This window comes from Lissotriton vulgaris, chromosome 11, assembly GCF_964263255.1.
Source record: "Lissotriton vulgaris chromosome 11, aLisVul1.2, whole genome shotgun sequence".
Classification (NCBI taxonomy): Eukaryota; Metazoa; Chordata; class Amphibia; order Caudata; family Salamandridae; genus Lissotriton; species Lissotriton vulgaris.
The window spans coordinates 611052473-611071920 of record NC_141699.1 but is presented as its reverse complement, the minus strand read 5'-3'; the positions used below and the strand labels follow the sequence as shown (position 1 = coordinate 611071920).

The 19448-nt window shown below is 45.2% G+C and overlaps 1 protein-coding gene across 3 annotated transcripts in view; it reads right to left on the bottom strand.

The window, feature by feature from the left end:
• Nucleotides 1-19448, bottom strand: part of U2SURP (U2 snRNP associated SURP domain containing) — an 835376-nt gene that overhangs the window by 576480 nt on the left and 239448 nt on the right. For all 3 annotated transcript variants that reach the window (XM_086943721.1, XM_086943722.1, XM_086943723.1), the window contains one exon: nucleotides 2907-3072. In XM_086943721.1, coding sequence (XP_086799847.1) covers nucleotides 2907-3072 — 166 coding nt within the window. The remainder of the gene's footprint in view (nucleotides 1-2906; nucleotides 3073-19448) is intronic.

Genomic DNA, 19448 nt, shown 5'->3' with positions numbered 1-19448 from the left:
TTGCATACTTACCTGGTTAACCGCAAAACGGTTCCCCCCTTAGGAGAATATTGAATTGTTCTGAAAATATCCTACTTACCTTATTACGAAGATCTTGGTCTTAAAATAAAGTACAAACAAAATCTAATTTTCTAAAATTGGTCATGATCTCCTTCTCAAGTGAAGTGTCCATTATTGATCACTGTACAATAATGTTTTACACTACTCTGTGTTCAGCCTAAGGCTGCTCGCCTACACTACCACTAATAGAACACTTTGGGTGTTACATTGAGCCCTGTATACTTCTGGGGAACCCCTGAACTCTGTACACAGTATTACCACCTAGTGGCAATTTGATATACAGAGCTAGCTTTCTACAATCAGTGAATGTGTGAAGTGACTTGCAAGTAGCTACATTACATGTCAGCTATGGGTACATTTTTTTAGCTAAGCAGTAGTAGCTGCTATTCCCCTGGTGGAGTGTACTCTAGGTTTACTATATAAATGCCTGTTTGCTGATTGGTTGCATAACATGATACAAGAAACTATTCACCTAGCGATCGATGGTATGTGGCCATACGCAGCATTTTTGGGCCATTACGAATAAATAGACGGACCCCTTTAATGTCTAGAGAGTGTAGTGCATGATCTGATGCCATTGAAGGTTTAGGGAAGAATTAAGAAAAAATAGTAGTATGATTCGCATGAAAACCAAAAATTATTTGAGAGGAATGACCGATGGATTCATTACCACTGTTGTCGTGGAAAATAATGTACTGTTTTTTTGCAGATGAGGGCTGCATCTTGTTTACTCTTGTAGCTGAAGTAATAGCTATCAAGAAGGCGTACTTCCATGAAATACGCTGCAATGTAGATTTTTATATAGATTCGAATGGTGAATCTATAAAATTGTAAAGTACTGTAGTTAGCTCCCAAAGTGGAGAAGGTTGTCTATTTGCAGAAAACAAAACACTAAACCCATCCAAAAATTGTTTGGAAACTGGAATTTTAAAAATCAATAATTGGTTTAGAGACTTTCTGTATGCTGCAATATGAACTTTTATAAATGAAAACTGAAGGTTAGATATAGCCTAATGTAGCAAACACAATAGAATCATTTGTTCTTGACATTTGATTGGGTCATTTCCTTTTAGTGGACACCATATACAAAATATTTTCCACTTTAGTACATAACATGTCCTTGTAAAGCAATGCCTTGCCTGTTTTTGGATCTCCATACAAGCTGGAGGTAGATTCAGGTGTCCATATTGTGTGACCTTAGAAGCAATGCAGACACGTTTAATAATCCAAGAGTCAGGTGTTGAATTTGTCTCTGGATTCCTGTTAGCATGTCTGGTCTGTACGGCAGAATCTTGTTGGTTTTATGGACAATTGCAGGAAGTACAGGTACCAGCAGTGCGCCATTGTCAGTCTGGAGCTATCAGTATCATTTTTGATGGGAACCTTTAAAGTTTCAAGATCACTCACGGCATCGGTGAAAAGAGTAATGGCCACAACCATTTAATCAAAAGGGGACTGCATGGTCTTTGATACTTCCAGAGATGGGAAGAAAGCTTTCAGAGCTAAATGTAGAGCTCCCAGTTCAAGGTGATTTAAGTGGTACTTTTTTCTCTTCTTCAGCAGTCACTCAACTGTTAGATCACGCAGGAAGCGGTGGGAGCACTCTACTTCACCTCCCAGCACAGTTCGCCCCCTAACAATATGGTAAATGCAGTTCATGGTACATGCTTACTTGAAATTGTACTGGAGTATTCCACCCAAGTTGGTGCAGGGTAGTGCTGTAAATCTCTACACACGTGTTTCAGGATATTATCCGTCATCAGTATAGATAAAAACGAATTTAATCTGGGGTTGCTGAGCAGGCTGCCACAATCCTTTCAAGTCTCAGTATCTCTCACAGGCGCACAGGTGCATCTCCACAAGCTCGTCAGCTCAATGGCTCACGGGAGCCTTTTCAAACAGGAAGGGGGGGGAGCACTCTACTTCCCCTTCCAGCACAGTTCGCCCCTTAGCATTATGGTAAATGCAATTTATGGTACACTCTTACTTGAAATTTTACTGGAGTATTCCACCCAAGATGGTGCAAGTTAGTGGTGTAAATCTCTAGATGCGTGTTTCTGGATATTATCCGTCATCAGTAGAGATAAAAACAAATGTAATCTGGGGTTGCTGACCAGGAAACCACTTAGGTGAAATACTACAGTGACATTTGAAATAAGCCTGTACCATGAACTGCATTGACCAGAATGCAAAGGGGCAAACTGTGCTGTGAAGTGAAGCAGTGTGCTCCCATCCTTTTCCTGTTTGAAAAGGCTCCCTTGAGCCATTGAGCTGACGAGTTTGTGGAGATGCACCTGTGAGAGGTGCGAGACCTGAAAAGATTGTGGCAGCCTGCTCAGCACCTCTAAATAAAATTTGTTTTTATCTGTACTGATGACGGACGATATCCAGAAACACGTGTTTACAGATTTACAGCACTAACCTGCACCAACTTTGGGGAAATACTCCAGTGAAATTTAAAATAAGCATGTACCATGAACTGCATTGACCAGAATACTAAGGGGCAAACTGTGCCGGGAGGTGAAGCAGTGTGCTCCCACCCCTTCCTGTTAGATCTTGTAGGTAAGCTCACACTACAACAAGGGAAATGGCAGTTACCAATACTTCAGAAGGAAGCTGTTTTTGCACTTGCAAATTTATTCTGACTTTGTAGCACCAACTCGGTGATAACCTAGCTGCTATCGTCAGAGCTGCTTCCTTTCATCACTTTTGCGCTGCCATTCTGCAGAATGTATGCACACGATAAAGGGTGCAAATAAAAATTAACATAACAATAAACAGCTATTTCATAAAATATGGACTGATAAAGTATGATGCAATACAGGACGTGAAAATATCCACCTTACCATTTAAGTTCTTTAAAGCTCTTTCTGCATCTTTTCTGTTCATAAATGCAACAAAGCCACAATTTCTTTCCCTGGCTCTTTCTTCATCTGTTCTTGGCCACATAATTTTGACACTGGCTAAGGGGCCAAATCGCCCAAATTCTTGACATAACATCTCTTCATTCATCTGCAAAAGAAAACAATTATTATGATGTGCACAGTTATAAGCTACCTCCCTGCCAAATGACAAAAGTTGTAGAACAAACCAGAATTTCCCAAAATGTGGGCCTCCAACCATTGGTGGGTCAAGAGACTATTTTTGGTGGGATGCGAAAGTCAAAGCAATAAATAAAGATGCCCTTAAATTTTGAATTTTTCTTGTCACATTTACTGCGGTTGAAAGGCAGAGGTCAAATGTCAGGCTATGTCTTTTGACAAATTGCTGCTTATTTCTTTAACATGGGGATTGAAGTTTACAAAATTCTCTCACTTTGCAGTTCGAGAAAGTAAAGTAAATTTTATGACAAAATTCCTCGGGTATAGCGAGTGTTAAAGGAAAGGCTATAGGGATGTCCTTTTTTTGTAACACACAACAAAATATAAATACATGTAAATGACCTGTACACATTCAGCATCTCGGTAAGCAAACATGAAGCACATTTTTTGTATGTATTCGTGAAGTGTGTTGGAAATAAAGATTTTAATAGGATCCCTACAAACCAAAACACTTTAGTTTGTGATGCACAAATTATAAATATTTACTGAAACCAGATTTCCACACATTATAATTTGTGTGCAATATAGTTTTATCAGTAAAACTACATTGTGTCTGTGCAAATTTAGTGGCCTTTCCAATGGAAAATGTGATGTCTGTAAATGACAGTGTGTTCCCACACGATGCTTTCATAAAAAACAAAGTCTATTAAAGCAAGGTGGATCTTCAAACTTTGTTTAAAAATGTAAGTTTGTGGTTTTACAAAGTTTGGTAAGCACTGGACAAAGCTGATCTCAACAAGCATTAGCAAAGCCAAAAGGTTTCACCTATGCAAAACCTATTTGCTCTGCCAATGCGTTTATACATGTTACACAGCAGTTGAGCTGCTGTGCAACATAGCTTAAAGTAAAAACCTATTGGCTTTGTTAATGCTAGTCTCTTCTTTTTACATTCTGCCTAAGCTGCAATAAATGCAGGTTTCATGTCCGCCCCTAGCTCCCTTTGAAAGGATTTGGGCAACAGATATTTCCCTTAGTGGGAAAAGCTTATGGTGTTTTTGTCTGCCAGCCCAGCTGCACATAAGCCTTACTTGGGCATAAATGGCCTTGCTTGTAAGCAAAAGTAAAGGATGGGGGCTTTTATAGTAAGAGGGGCACTGCGTCAGTCAAATGCAGAAAAAGTTATAATCTATTCCTTGCACAGCTTGGTAAATTGAAACAACGAGTGACGAGTGGAACAAAATGGATTTGTTATTCACAGCTTCTTCGTGGACGTTTCAAATTACCCATGTTTAAGCTGCTTATAACCCACTCCCTACCAACACCAAAGATAGTGGCAACAGAAAGTAGTGCAAGACAAACAGAAGGGCGGTATTAGTAGTCCTGTGGAAGAACGAAATCGCTGAGCATTCTGAAGTCACTCTCTTGAGGCTGGTAGAATGTGATACTGCTGGTAATTTGAAACGAAAGGCATGTTAAGGTCTAAAACAGATACATTCAGATTGTTTCTTCATTGCTTGACATTTATTCTTGTGGGCTTTGTCAAGCTCCCTATGGCTGATCTTTCTTTCTCTTGTTTTACACCAAATGCACCAAGAAGCATACTCTAGTGGCCATACAATCTTCCTTCAGAAACCTGATGATAGGTTTGTGTCCGAAAGATGAAAAGGCAGCAGTTCAAGGCCGTAGTAAAAGGTCAACATAGACTAAGGGGGCAGCAGTGCACAAGGACTAAGGGGGCAGCAGTGCACTCGTTTTTTGCTATAGAGAACAAGGCCGCCAAGGATTTGTTTAAAATAAATTTTAGAAGATTCCATCCTGTAAAAACAGTCATTCACTTGTAGCAGCAAACAGTCTGGTTTACAAAGCAGCTGTTGAAACAATGTTAAATCTTTATAACAGGAGTTGCACTGTGAAGTTGGAGGCAAGGCAGCTGAGACGCGAGGCAAGGCAACAGATGCACCGCGAGGATGGAGCGGCGATGCAATGGGAGGACATGCTGACTGGCAGGAGGCGCTGAGACACACCATGAGGACGGCTTACGAGCTAGAGGGGTGCCTGAGGAGCACCTGAAGAGAAGCACACTCGAGGGGAGTGGGTGTGCAAGATTGGGCTTGGTGGGAAGTGCTGCCACGTCTGTGGCCCTTTGGAGGCAATAATGTAATTATTTATATATTTGTCAAACGCGCCACAAAGGTAGGAAGGAAGGCCAAGAGGCAAGCAGCCCAAATTCAGGGACCTACAACCCTCGACGTTGCAAGGCTGTGAGGTGGGACCATAAGGGGTGTTGCTGAGCTCCAGTGGACCGCATTGGACCAGTGAGTGTGCAGTGTTTCCTTGCAGAGTTTCCTTGCCTCATTCTACGTCCACTTCCATATGGTGATCCCTCCAGGTACCTGGGAGGTGTAGCGGAGCCTCAATGAGCACAGTACCAGATGTTTGGTCGATGAGAGGTGGGATGTGTTCGCCGTTTACAGAGTAGATGTCAAGGAAACAGAGACCATCTCTCTAAAGAGCAGAAGCTGCTTGTTTTATGAGGGAACCATTTGTGTACCCCCTAAATGTCCTTAGTGCTTGTCAGGATTGCCTCTCTTCCCTGTTCACCTTTACCTGTCTAACCGCTGTGCTGCATCGCCGTTTTGCCTCCATGACTACTGTCATCATTACCAACACTATTTAGGGAAACCGATTTAGGCAACTAATCAAGGCAATTGCTGGAACTAGCACTTGAGAAACTTGTGGACTAGTCCTAGGAATCTTCGGAATTTGTATGCTTTAATTTGTATCTAATTTGTACCGAATTCTCACCTTTTAATTACAGAGCGTATATTGGGGCCAAGAGGAAGGGGTACAGGAACAGACTATTAAAATCAGAGCGGGGGAATTGAGGGGGAAAGCAACATGATTTTGCTTAAAAGTAATTTCAATGTATCTTTTAACATGGAAAAGTCATATACCTTAGGGAGAACAGAAGCCAAGGATTGGGGGAATAAAACTCCCGTACTTGATGTCGGGTCCGTAAAAACACAGGCTTTAGGTGTTACTTGCCCTATGGGCGATACACTGGATGATTATCATTAGGCGAGGAAATTAGGGAAGTAAATACATTTTGTTGTTTCAGATCCCAGTTCTGCCCTTTCGCCCTCTACAGCTATGCTATTCCATATCTCTGTCGGCAGAGAAAGTGATGCATACCATAATCCTCCTCTAGAGTGCGCTAGTCAAGGCGTGGGCGTCCTGGAGTTGTCAGGTTTCACAGACCTGTTGGAGGGGTTCCAAGGCTAGAAGGGGGAGAGCGTGGGAGCCAGACCTTCAAGGTCTTCATCCTCTCCGATAACCATGCGGTGAGGTGGCTGTGGCGTTGTTTTGGCTGAATTACCGAGCAGTTCCTAATTTGAATGTATACCCTCTTCTGAGCATGAACAGTCTCGACTGTGGGGAGGGTCATTCTTAAAAAAATATTTATGATTGTCATATCACCCTTAGAGTGGTGGAGGAGCTGAAGAAATTGAATGGTACGAAGCAGGGATTCTACTGCCAGACTGTGTCCGGATATGGAACATACATGGTATTAAATCATTTATAGAATTAGATTAGAGAGGTTTTAATGAATTATCACGTACTGTTCCTGCAGGAAACCTGGTCGTTGGGAGCGGCTTGTGGTGGAGGATTTGTTTTCATAGCCCAGAATGCCAGGGCTTCGTTAGGAGGAAGAGCAGCGGGAGGATTGTTAATTTTGGTCTCTGTCCGATGTGGGAGGAAGGTAACAAATTGATTTGTTTATGAATGTTGAGGGGTTAAAACAAATTATTTGTCTCAACGTGTATGTTCCTCCAACTCGCCCCCTGCCTTAGAGTGAACTTGGCTTTGGTCAATGATGCGAAAAAGTGGCCTTGTGACTGTTCAGATGCTTTGTTGTTGGTAGGGGGGGATTTCAATTAAAGATCAGTTTTAAGGAGTTGGATATGGCTATAAAAGAACTGTCGCTCACATCAAACATCACAACTGCGTTTTCTTGGAAAGTTCCAGGGAAGGGGAGGCAAAGGTCCTCTCAAATTTAGTTCAATTGAATCTGATCAACCTGAATGGTCGGTGCAATGATGATATTGCCGCTGCGTGAACCTTTAAATATGGTAATAGCAATCTGCCCATTGATTGTGTGCTGGTCCCAATGCACCAATTCCATAGGGTGAAAAACTTCAGAGTTCCGGTCATGGGTTCAGTGACGATCATGCCCTCAGTTCAGCGTTCGAAGAGGATTTCCCGCCTGGTCCAAATGTCTCCTTGCCCTTAAAGGTAATTTATCACAAGTGAATGCTTGTTTTGATTACTGAAGATGCACACTGCAGGTTCTTTCTCGAATTGATTTTGAGCATTTGGACCTTGAAGTAGGTTGGGATGAGTTGGACTGGTATGGAAGGTTAATAAGGAAATCAGTGGCCCACTTTAAGAAAGCAAGGGGGACCTCACAATACAAGTGATACAAGAGGCAAAGGGAGCAGTTGGTTTGATGATGATTGGCGGTAGAGTTGATGAGTGGTAAATAGGAATAGTCAGCGGTTCAAGTCAAATCCACGTGTTACCTGCCTAAGAACAGTCATGGTGGCCTGATAAATTGCATACTGAAATGTATGTGCTCATAAAAAAATAAGAGTTTTATAGAGTTAATTGGGAGTTAATGCTAGCTCCCATTGCTGATAACTGTAAGCGTTTCTGGTGACTAGTGAACTCTAACTATCTCATCTCCATCCTCCCGAGAGGGCCAGATAAGCGAAGATGACCAGTATGCTTTCATCTACTATACCTTGGGGGAAACTCTGAGGATTTGTTTGTGGACTGGGCCTGCTTTGAAAAGGAGGCAGGAGTGATTGCATGTACCAAGACGGCAGAAATTATGTCTGAAATAATTAGTAATATGAAAGTCTCTAGTGCTGGCGGTACGGATCTGTGATATTTAAGAAAGACCCCAGAAAATGGGGACTAATTTTGAGTGGGTTTTTTGAGTGGGTAACTCACACAGGCATTCCCCTCCCAGACTCGAATTATTGAGTGATTTCCCTTCTCGACATTCCATCCAAAATCTTTGTGCAAACATTATTAAATCATCTGGCTGCCTGGACTTTTGACTATGGACTGATCCCAGTGGAGCGAAGAGGCTTCAGATCAAAGCACTCAACGATGGACCATTGTTTCATATTGTGGGGAGTAACAAGGAAGTCAATGGAATCAGTTGGTGGCTTTTGATGCTGTTTCGTTGACTTCCGAGCAGCTTTAGACAGGGTGGACAGAGGTACACTGTGGTGCAAACTTCAGCATTGGAATATTTCTGGAGCCTTTTTGGATCTTGTGATGAAGTTTAAAAGAGATTGTTGGGTCCAAGTCGACCTGGATGGGAGCGGCAGACTATCTAGGAGAATTCCAGGTGTGTACGGCTTACAGTAGGGGTGTGTGTGGGCACCCCTGCTGTTTAGTTTGTTCATTGCGGCTCTCCCCTTGACATTGAGTGGTAGACCGAATCACGACGTCCTGAACCCTGCTGCTGGCCCATAACGCACTCTGCACTTTATTGAGTCCCTGGAGGGGCTTTAAAAAGCCTTGCGGCGTTCCCACAGCGCGGGATGTGAGTGGGGCGTGCCTGGCTCGTCCCGGGCCATGACGGACCCGTCTTAGCCCATCATAGACCGTCAGAGGCTGGGCTGGGCCACCCCCCTAAGGTTGGACTGCAATTTTCTTTTATCTGATTGTGTTTGGGGATCTTGACTTTCCTTCGGATTGTTAGGACACAGTAAAATAATGGGTAACATGAAGACAGGCTTCACACCCACTATTGCCCCAAGAGTGGGAGGACAAAAATCCTTGATGACCTATTTGACTGGTGCAATGGGGGCCATTGAGGAACAGATAAATACAGTTGAAGAGACTCTTATCCAAGGCAGGTTCGGTATGCTAACTGCAAGTAATACACATGTTAGTTCCCCTAATAAATCTCTTACTGCAGTATGAGATGGGCAAGTTGCCCAGGGCACTCAGAATGGGTGCATACAGGAAATATCAGATCATATATATGTGAGTGACCCACAGGGGATGATCCTCAACCGCCCTCGAAACGCAGTAAGAATCCTGATGTATCTGAGGAGATACAGTCAGTAAACCATGCTGGGAAGAGTCCTGTGAGCCTAAGTTAAAAGTCGTTATCTAAGAAAAGGAAAAATACTGGTAAACAATTAAATACAGGCGAACCTAGAAGGTCCGTTAGCTCAGGGAGACCCACATGACCATGCTAATTCAGGGTCAAACGCTTAAAATTGATAAAATTATGAGGAAAATTGTGATTTATATAATTATGTGTTTGGTGCTTTGGGGAAATTAATAGAGAGTGTGGCTGTTATAGAGGGATGTTTAAGAGGAGACAATAGGGTTACCGCTGGGGGTGTGAATACACAACATAATGCTAACCAACCCCATAGCTCGCTCTTAACCCCACATGTAGGGAACCATTCCCTCAGTATTGTACCCGTAGAAACCTCGAGCACAGACCCCATGTCTGGTATAACAAGATTGGTCACACATAGATCCACACCTCTTGTAACAAGTCGTAAGCTAATAATGATCATAATAAGCCAATAAAAGAGAATAAAGGAATTAGTAATAGAACAGGGGGGACACACAATTGGGACAAGGGAATCCCCAGAGAACCTAGGATATAACCATCTTGATTTACCACCATCTGCCACACCATACATAGTAATCCTAGCCAATGTTCCTTCGCTGCACACATCAGCGTATGATACGTGGGAGGGTCTTCTAAATAAATCTCTTTATTGGCTAGGTAAAAAAAACGGTCTTACTGATGCATTATTTGAAAAATTCAAAATGGTTATACGGGTTACATAGGTGGGAAATGGCCGAAAAACTTTTCAGGGAGATTGTATTGTTTTGACTTTTAGCGACCCAATGTTAGTGCATGCAGCTCTCACAAGGGTAGGGAATGTACGTTTTCATTATACGGAAATTAATGTCTTACCCCTAAGCGCTTTCCATCAGCCCCCAGTTGTGATTCATTTTAAAAGACATGTAAGGGATCCCTATATTAACACAACAAGCTCATGTAATGTTCCGCTGTATAATCGTTTTGATCTGTTAACCACACTTGAAGATACAGATTGACCAAGGGTACAGCATATGAGAGGGGATGGTCCAACTAGGCTGGAATATCTACCATTCTCCGGTGATACCTCACAAGAGCAGTTCCTTGGACAAGGGATTGCGTTTGTTAATGGGATAGCTAGCAATTTGAAAACAGATCAAATAAATGAGGGTGTGGACACTGATGAAAACCCTTTACATGGCCATCCGGCCTGGGACTTCCTCAGGGCGTTGCGAATCTCAACTGGACTTGTAGCGTCCTTGAAACAAATTTTCTTTTTGGGACCTTGGCCGATCTATTGTGTCTCTGGCCTAATGCCCACTGTTCTGTCTTAGTTATGGAGCTGCGTAAATAAGACAGAATGGTGAGCATTATGCCAGAGACTCTGTAGATGTAAAGGGGCGAAACACGTGCTGGCTGTTTTCTATCTTTTGGCAATCCACCTCAGAATTTCTTAAACGAGTTACAACACTTCTACATAACGAATTATCACTATGAACCCAGCGTACTGGAATTTTTTTTGCATAACACGACTACTCTGACTTGTCCTGACAACTCTTCTGGAACTCTCGTGATTAGGGGTTTAGGGTTTACCCCCTGTCAAAGACAAGTACCGCAACTAGATTTGCTCAATACTGTACGGTCAGTAAGGGATTCTGACCCATTATACCTTTTTTCCCTGAATTGCATAGAGTATAAGTATCTGGGTATGATCTTTCTGATGATTTCAGAAGGGACCAGCATATGGCTTCCCGAAGACTTGTACCATCAGCAAAAGTGAATGGGCTGAAAACCTTTGATCAGAAATATGGCAGCCTCACCTTTGGACCTTTAAGGAAAGTTATTCAGGGCAAATTAATCCCCTGGGCTCTTTACGGAGCAGAGGTCCTGACATGGATAGACAGGTCTCATGGGAAGGCCTTGAAGGTAGGTCTTTGAAGTTGCTCCTTGATCTACCTATAAATGAGATTATTCAAGCCTTAAGGCGGGAGTTGAGATCCGTAGCCTGGAGTACTCTGGTAGACGTCAGAGCCATATGTTTTAATCTTTCAATTAAAAATGGGACTCCTGTTGATAAATTGTCTGTGCTGATTATAACGGAGACATTGTCAGTTCTCTCCAGAAAGAGGAATTCTATGATAATAGTGTTGAAGAGTCCCAGACATGCAAACTATGCAAATCAGCCAAATAAACGGCACCCTCAGGAAATGTGCTATTGAAACCAGTTGGAGAGAGGACCTTCAGTATCTTAAGGGTAAGAGTACAGCTATTCCTTCCCTAGCTTCGCAGGAGAGTTCACCTTTTCCCATCTATGCACAAAATTCCAGATACATTTTGAAGATATGAAATTCTGCGGCCCCGGTTGGTATTTACCAGGGCTAAAAACAGAAATAGCAGAGAATCATGGTCAATGCCTTTTTTAAGTGACGTAGGAAATACTCAGTGAGTCATTCATTGATGGACTGCATATTTCTTCGAGGAAAGGAAGAAGATTCGCTGACCTGTCTTTAAAAAGTATGGGATACGGTCAAGAGAAATGGGTCTAAATTTGATATGTGGCCTTAGATATCAGGAGGTAGCCATTGCTACTGGCCAATATTTGTTCAAAGTTATAACATCTAGAAATAGGCGTTCCTCCCCTTAGTGCTCTTGTGATTGTGACAAGCTGCTATACATATTGCACTTTATTTTTTATTGAGAAAATGATTTTAAAATGTTTTTTTTAATGGAGGTGTGATTTTGGGAGGTTGACTTTCTAGAGTTTTAGTGTGAATGAATTAAATGTTTATGTTGCTATATCCCTTATAAAACCAAAGCTACTTATTGTTCAAACGTAGTTATCTTTGAGTAGTAGTAGTGTAATACTTATTTACACTAATGAATTGGGAAATGTGTAAGATTTCTGTAAAAAAAGTATTTCTTGGTAAAGTTTTTTTTTTTTTTTTACTTTGACAACACAGAGTATTATTTACCAAGTCTGAAGTTTATCTTGTGCTTCAGCTAGAGTCGCAGCAGGACATTCTAACATCTGGGACGTGTTGTCTGGAGACACTTGGGAGCTTGATTCCCAGGTAGGGAGCGGGCTGGAACCATGTTGTTTAGCCAGCATTTCAGTCATGCATGTTTGCTGAATTTGACATTGACTTATTGTACAAATGTGAGTCCTTTCGTGTGAGCAGTAATAAAATTATGCGTAATAAGCAAACATCAGATTAAATAAGCCTGCGGGCACTCTGTACTTCCACGAGGACTTAACACCTATAAATGTGCAGCGGGAAACACAACAGTACAGCAGTACTTGGTTCAGGCTCTACAGCACGACTAAGACCAGGACGAAGACTTGAAGATGGAGGCAATGAGGAGGTGCTGACCAATAGGAAGCAAGGTGACAAACGTGATGTGGGAACTACATGGGAGCCAGCCAATGGTAAATAAAGTGCCATGGGAGCCAGCCAATGGTAAGCAAAATTAAGTATTGGGTGGGCTTTAAGCCCCTAACAATTTTTCCCCCAATGTTATTTTTTTATTTTTTTAAACAAGAGATTGCATAAACACAGCACAGGCGAAACCCAAAAAAGGATCTTTCAAGACTAAACAGTTAATTTTAAAATGTGCATTTTACTTGCAGTAGTCCAGTAACGGTTACCTTTGCATCAATAGAATCAATTTCCTCCTTGACCACGAATATATGATAACTTTTTGATCACACAATAATGCTAAGTCTTTGGTTTTAGATTTAATACGATTTTGAAATGAGGCAATAATATAATGATAGATGTGAAAACTGAGCTACATGGGATTCAATTTCAAAGTCACTGAGCTGTGTTTAGAAAGGAGGCAATGATGCACAGTGGGCTACAGCAAAGGGAAAACATTAAAGGGTTGGAAAATAGGAACAGTGGCTCCTCAATTGAATCTCTATTCATTACAAACTTCTCTTTCATGATCGGTAAGGAATGCACCAAAACATTTACTAATTGGCAAAAATTATTTTGCAGCTGGATGTCCACTAATGAATATGCTACTTACCAGTATGCATCTGTTCTTGGCATGTAGGGCTGCTAACATTCATATCTTTGCATTAGATCGCCACCTAGTGTTGGGTCCGGATGATCGCACATTGTTGTCCTGGAAGAGTCTTCGAAGTATCCTGAGATGGGTGGCTCCTCCCCTGGACTACAGTGCGCATGGGCATCGGCTCCATCCCCAGATTGTTTTTCGCCATTGTGGCAGAGGATGGAGTGGCAAGTGTAAAGGATGTCCATGCTAATGATTGAATACAATAGTATATCTGCAGCTGCGACAGGCACCGGGGAGGAGGGTGGGCGATATGAATGTTAGCAGCCCTACATGCCAAGAACAGATGCATACTGGTAAGTAGCATATTCAGTTCGAGGCATGTGGGCTGCTAAATTCATATCTTTGCATAGAATACATAGCAGTCCCTCCATCAGCGGCGGTTGCCCGTGCCAGCTGCAGAAACCTGAAAAAGTGTCTTGAGAACAGCCTGCCCTACAGCCGCTTGCTGTTTGGAATGTACATCAACACAGTAGTGTTTTGTAAAGGTATGTGGTGTAACCCACGTGGCTGCTCTGCAAATATCCTCTAGAGGAATGTTTCCAAGGAAAGCCATGGATGCCCCCAACTTGCGTGTGGAGTGTGCCTTTGGGGGTATTGTTAAAGTGCGCTTGGCTTTATGATAACAGATTTGGATGCACTTAACAATCCATCTGGCTATTCCTGCTTTGGAAATTGGGTTGCCTTTGTGTTGTGGTGAGAAGGCAACAAAGAGTTGTTTTGTCTTCCTAAAGTGTTGTGTCCTGTCTATGTAGTACATCAATGCCCTCCGTACGTCTAAGGTATGGAGCATCCTTTCCGCCACTGTTTGTGGGTTCTGGAAGAATGTAGGCAAATCGATAGTTTGGTTGAGATGAGAATGTGACACCACCTTTGGAAGGAATTTGGGGTTAGTACGTAGTACCACCCTATTTGGATGAATCTGGATGAAAGGCTCTTGTATCGTGAGTGCTTGCAACTCACTTACGCGTCTTAGTGACGTAATGGCAATTAGGAAAGCAACTTTCCACGTTAGGAATTGCAGTTCGCACGAGTGCATTGGCTCAAACGGTGGTCCCATCAGCCTGGTGAGGACCACATTGAGGTTCCACACGGGAGCTGGCGGTGTTCTTGGGGGAATGACTCGTTTCAGGCCTTCAAGAAACGCTTTGATGGCAGGCACCCTGAAGACTGAGAGATGCTGCCTATTTTGAAGGTAAGCTGCGATGGCGGATAGATGTATCCGAATAGAAGCGTACGCTAGTTTGCACTTGTAAAGGTGTAACAGATAGCAAATGATGTTAGGGATAGATGCATCTAGCGGGTTTATGTCATTGTTTGCACAGTAAATGACAAAACGCTTCCATTTTGCGGCATAGCATGCTCTGGTTGACGGCTTCCTCGCCTCCTTGATGATGTTCATGCATTCAGGAGGTAGGTTCAGGTATCCAAACTCTAAGACTTCAGGAGCCAGATCGCTAGGTTGAGCTGTTGCGGATCTGGATGCTGAATTTCTCCATGGTTCTGCGTCAGAAGTCTGGGCGTGAGGCGCAGTCTTTGATGCGGGACCACTGAGAGCTCGAGGAACGTGGTGTACCATGCTTGGCGCGCCCACGTTGGAGCAACTAGGATGAGTGTCATGGAGTGTTGCCGTAGTTTCCTCGCCACCAGTGGTATCAGGGGTGTCGGGGGAAAAGCGTAAGCAAATTTGCCTGACCAGTTCATCCATATCGCATTGCCCTGCGATTGGGGGTGTGGGAACCTGGCGGCGAAGCTTTGGCATTTTGCGTTCTCCCTTGTGGCGAACAGGTCTATGTCTGGACGCCCCCACCTTTGGAAGTACGGCTGGAGTACCGATGGATGTATCTCCCACTCGTGCATTTGATGACTGTATCTGCTGAGCAGATCCGCCATCTGATTGTCCTTCCCCGGGAGGTGTTCTGCCATGAGGAAGATGTTCCTCTGAATGGCCCACTTCCACATGCTCTGAGCCAGGTGAGACAGCTGTGGTGAGTGGGTGCCCCCCTGTTTTTGGATGTAGTACATCGCGGTCATGTTGTCCGTCCGGACTAACACCACTTTGTTGCACAGATGTACAATGAAGGACTTGAGCGCCATGAAGATCGCCATCAGTTCTAGATAGTTGATGTGCATCTTCTGTTGCTGCGTCGTCCATAGTCCCTGCACTGTGTAAGTGAGCAGGTGTGCTCCCCATCCCTGGAGAGATGCGTCCGTTGTCAGGATAACCTGTGGCACTGGCTCCTGGAACAGTCGGCCCTTGCAAAGGTTGTGTGGAGTCCACCAATGCAGAGAGTTGTATGCCCGACTGGTAACCAACACTAGGTCTGTTAATTGTCCCTGAGCCTGTGTCCACTGATTTGCTAAGCACTCCTGGAGCGGGCGCATATGCAACCGTGCGTGAGGGACTATGAAGATGCAGGAGGCCATCATGCCTATCAACTGCATGAACACTCTTGCTGGAAGCGAGTGTCCCAGTCTGAACTTCTGGATTAAGGACTGCATGCCGTCTATCCTGACCTGGTTTGGTTGTGCCGAGGCCGTCAGGGTATTGATTGTCGCACCCAGAAACTGCCGGACGTGTGCCGGCTGAAGGTGTGACTTCGGGTAATTCAACGAGAAACCCAGGTCGTGAAGGAGGTGAATGGTAGTCGACATGTCCGCGGCGCACTGCTGTTCCGATCTGGCTTGAACGAGCCAGTCGTCGAGGTAGGGGTAGACATGGATGTTCTGCCTCCTGAGGTGCGCTGCTACAGTCGCCAGACACTTGGTAAAGACCCTTGGGGCAGTTGTGACTCCGAAGGGTAGGACTTTGAACTGATAATGCGTGCCCTGGATAGTGAACCTGAGGTACTTTCTGTGGGACGGATGTAACGGAATGTGGAAATAAGCATCCTTGAGATCCAAGGTTGCTAAGAAGTCTCCTTTGTTTAACATAGGAAGAATCTGTTGCAGTGTAAGCATGTGGAAATGCTCTGACAGTATGTACAGATTGAGGGGACGGAGATCCAGAATTGGCCGTAGAGATCCATCCTTCTTTGGAATGAGGAAGTACAGAGAATAAACCCCTGTGCCTTCCTCCCCCACTGGCACGAGCTCGATTGCCCCTTTTTGCAGCATCACCAACACTTCCTGCTGCAATAAGTGCAAGTGCTCTGCGGACATAGGTCTTTGCCTTGGTGGAATGTTGGGTGGAGTGGACTTTAACTCTAGACAATAACCGTACTGGATAAGCTGTCGCACCCACCTGTCTGTGGTGATGTTGGTCCAGACGGGCAGCAACTGCTGTATTCTCCCCCCGACAGGTGTTAAATGGTCGGGGGGCAGTGACAGAGAGTCACTGGTTGCTTGGGGCAGAGGAGCGTGAATTGTTGCCTCCTTTGCCACGTCCTTTGTTGCTGTTTCCCCTGTAGCCCCTCTTGTTTTGTTTGGGGTACGAGGACTGTGCTCCACCTCTAGGGAACTGTGACTGTTGACCCATCTGGCCTCTGGTGACTCCACGGGCACCTGAGCGACGAAAATTATTGCCCCGAAACTGCTGAGATTGTAGGGCCCCCATCGATTTAGCGGTTTCAGTGTCCTTTTTAATCTTTTCCAGGGTGGTGTCAACATCTGGACCAAACAGTCTATCCGGATTGACTGGTTGATTAAGTATGGTTGTTTGAATGTCAGGTTTGAACCCCGATATGCGGAGCCAAGCCTGTCTTCTGAGCATGACACTGGTGTTAACGGCCCTTGCGGCTGTGTCCGCGACATCAAGTGCGCACTTTATGGCCGCGTTGGAGATCAGTTGTCCCTCTTGTATAATCATTTTGGTGCCCTCTTGAAACTGCGGAGGCAGGTGTTCTACAATCTGCTCTAGTGTGTCGTAATGTGATCGATCATAACGTGCCAGTAGTGCCTGTGTATTTGCAATACGCCAGAAATTGGCAGCCTGTGCAGCCACTCTTTTGCCTCCTGCCTCTAGCACTTTGGACTCCTTATCCGGGGGAGGAGCTTCACCCGTTGTTTGGGAGTTGGCCCTCTTGCGTGCGTTTGCTACCACCAAGGAGTCAAGCGGCAACTGTCCTCGAATGTATGCAGGGTCTGCAGGCGCTGGTCTGTACTTTTTTTCAATACGTGGGTTGACCACCCTCGCCCTGGTAGGCTCTTTAAAGATGTCCGCAGCGTGCTTGAGGACCCCTTTGAGCATAGGCAGTGTCTTTACATTTCTTTCCGAAACTGAAAATGTGTCGAATAGAAAGTCTTCTTCAACTGGGTCAGCATGCATGTCCACATCATGATTAGCAGCTGCCCTCTCAATTAGTGCATGAAAACCTGCAGAATCCTCCGTAGGGGATGCACGTGTACTGAAGGACTGTGGGTCTTGCCCCACATCTTGGTGGCCTTGGTCCCCAATGCCATAATAAGAATCTGGCTGTGCATCAGGTTCATTTACTGGGAACGTGTATTGTTCATCTTCACCATAGTCCCCACTGTCAGAGTGGTCTGGAGACGGTGTTGGGCTCCTTCCCAGAGGAGGTAGAATAGGTTCCATGAGGCCTGAGGCGTCCTGTGGAAACTTCTTCTTTAGGGGAATGACGTAGGATTCCACCGGCTGCGAAGTGATCTTCCTTTTATAAAGGGTTAACTTCCCCGTGTCCGCGTCTATAAAACACTCCGAATCCTCTTCAGGGTCGAGCACTTGACCCGAAGATGTCCCCGCCGTAGAAGAATCCGACTTCTTTGGCGTCGATTTCGAGGAAAAGGCCTTTGGCACCACTTTTGGCGGTAGAAGGAAGAGGAGCTTACTTGCCGGCTTGACCGGGACGTCTGCCGCCTTCTGCGTCGATGGCGTTGGCGTCGACGAGGAAAAAACCTTGTCCTTAATTCTTTGGAGTGAAGCAGCCACGAGAGATGCGTCGGTGACCGATGTCTTTGGCACCGACGAGGTGGCCTTGCCTTCGGATGCGACGTTCCGTTGGTCTTTTGGAGGGATGGACGGCGCCGACCCCGAGTCCCTGGAGCGATGCGCAGATGTCCCCGTTGGAGCCGGGGCTGTGTCGGTTGCCTTAGCAGGCTTCGCCGGCGCCGGCGCGCTTGTCTTGTGCGTGCTACCCTTTTTAGAGGATCTCTCCTCCGGCGCCGATTTCGACCCTGTGGAATCGCCGTGTTTCTTCGACTTCTGCGGACCGGAGGTCGACGGAGTCGATGAGGCCGCCGGTTTATTTGTTTTTGCCGTTGCGACCGCCATCTTAGGGACGTTCGAGTCCTTAACTTTCGGTTTCGGTTTCGGGTCGGCCATTTTAGGTGCAGTCGAGACCGTTGCTTTCAGTTTCGGTTTCGAAACCCTAGGCGCAGCAAGTATGTCCGTGGCCGGGCCGACAGGCGGGGCCGTGGCTTGCGCTACAGGGTCTTGGGTAAGGCCGACAGGCGATCCCGCGACCCCCTCCTGATGTTCTTCAACTTCGGGGCATAGCTCGTCCCCTGAGCTATCTTCCTCGGCCCCATAAACCATCACGTCGTCCCCTACCTCGTCGACGTATTCAAGGCCCTGACCCACGACTCCGTCGTCGTCATATTCCGGCTCGGCCTCGACCTCCGTCTCAGGCGGGGAGATTTGAAGATGATGGCTCTGGTCCTCTTCTTCTTGGTCGCCGAAGATGTTATCTGGATCCGGGGCCGCCTGTTTGGCCACAAGGCGCACCGCGCGCCGAATCGTGAGAGTTTTCTTCGACCTGAACTTCGCACAGGCCCGGCAACTTCCTTCGTCATGGTCTGGCGAAAGGCACTTATTACAGACCGGGTGTACATCTATATGTGGGTATTTGGACCCACAGAGCGGACAGAGTTTAAACGGACTCCGCTCCATGTTGGGAACTTAGCGTCGAGTCGCGATGAGAAGGCCTCGATGTCCGAAGAGTAGTAAGAAACTCCGGTGATTCCGGCTCCGAGAGACGGAAGAAACTCGAGACCGTACGCAAACAATACCGACGTAAAGAACCCAAAGCCTTTTGGCCGTAAAAAATGATGTTTATTCGGTTCCGACGGAGAGACGTCGAGACCGCATCCGAACCCAATGGCGGAAAAAAACAATCTGGGGATGGAGCCGATGCCCATGCGCACTGTAGTCCAGGGGAGGAGCCACC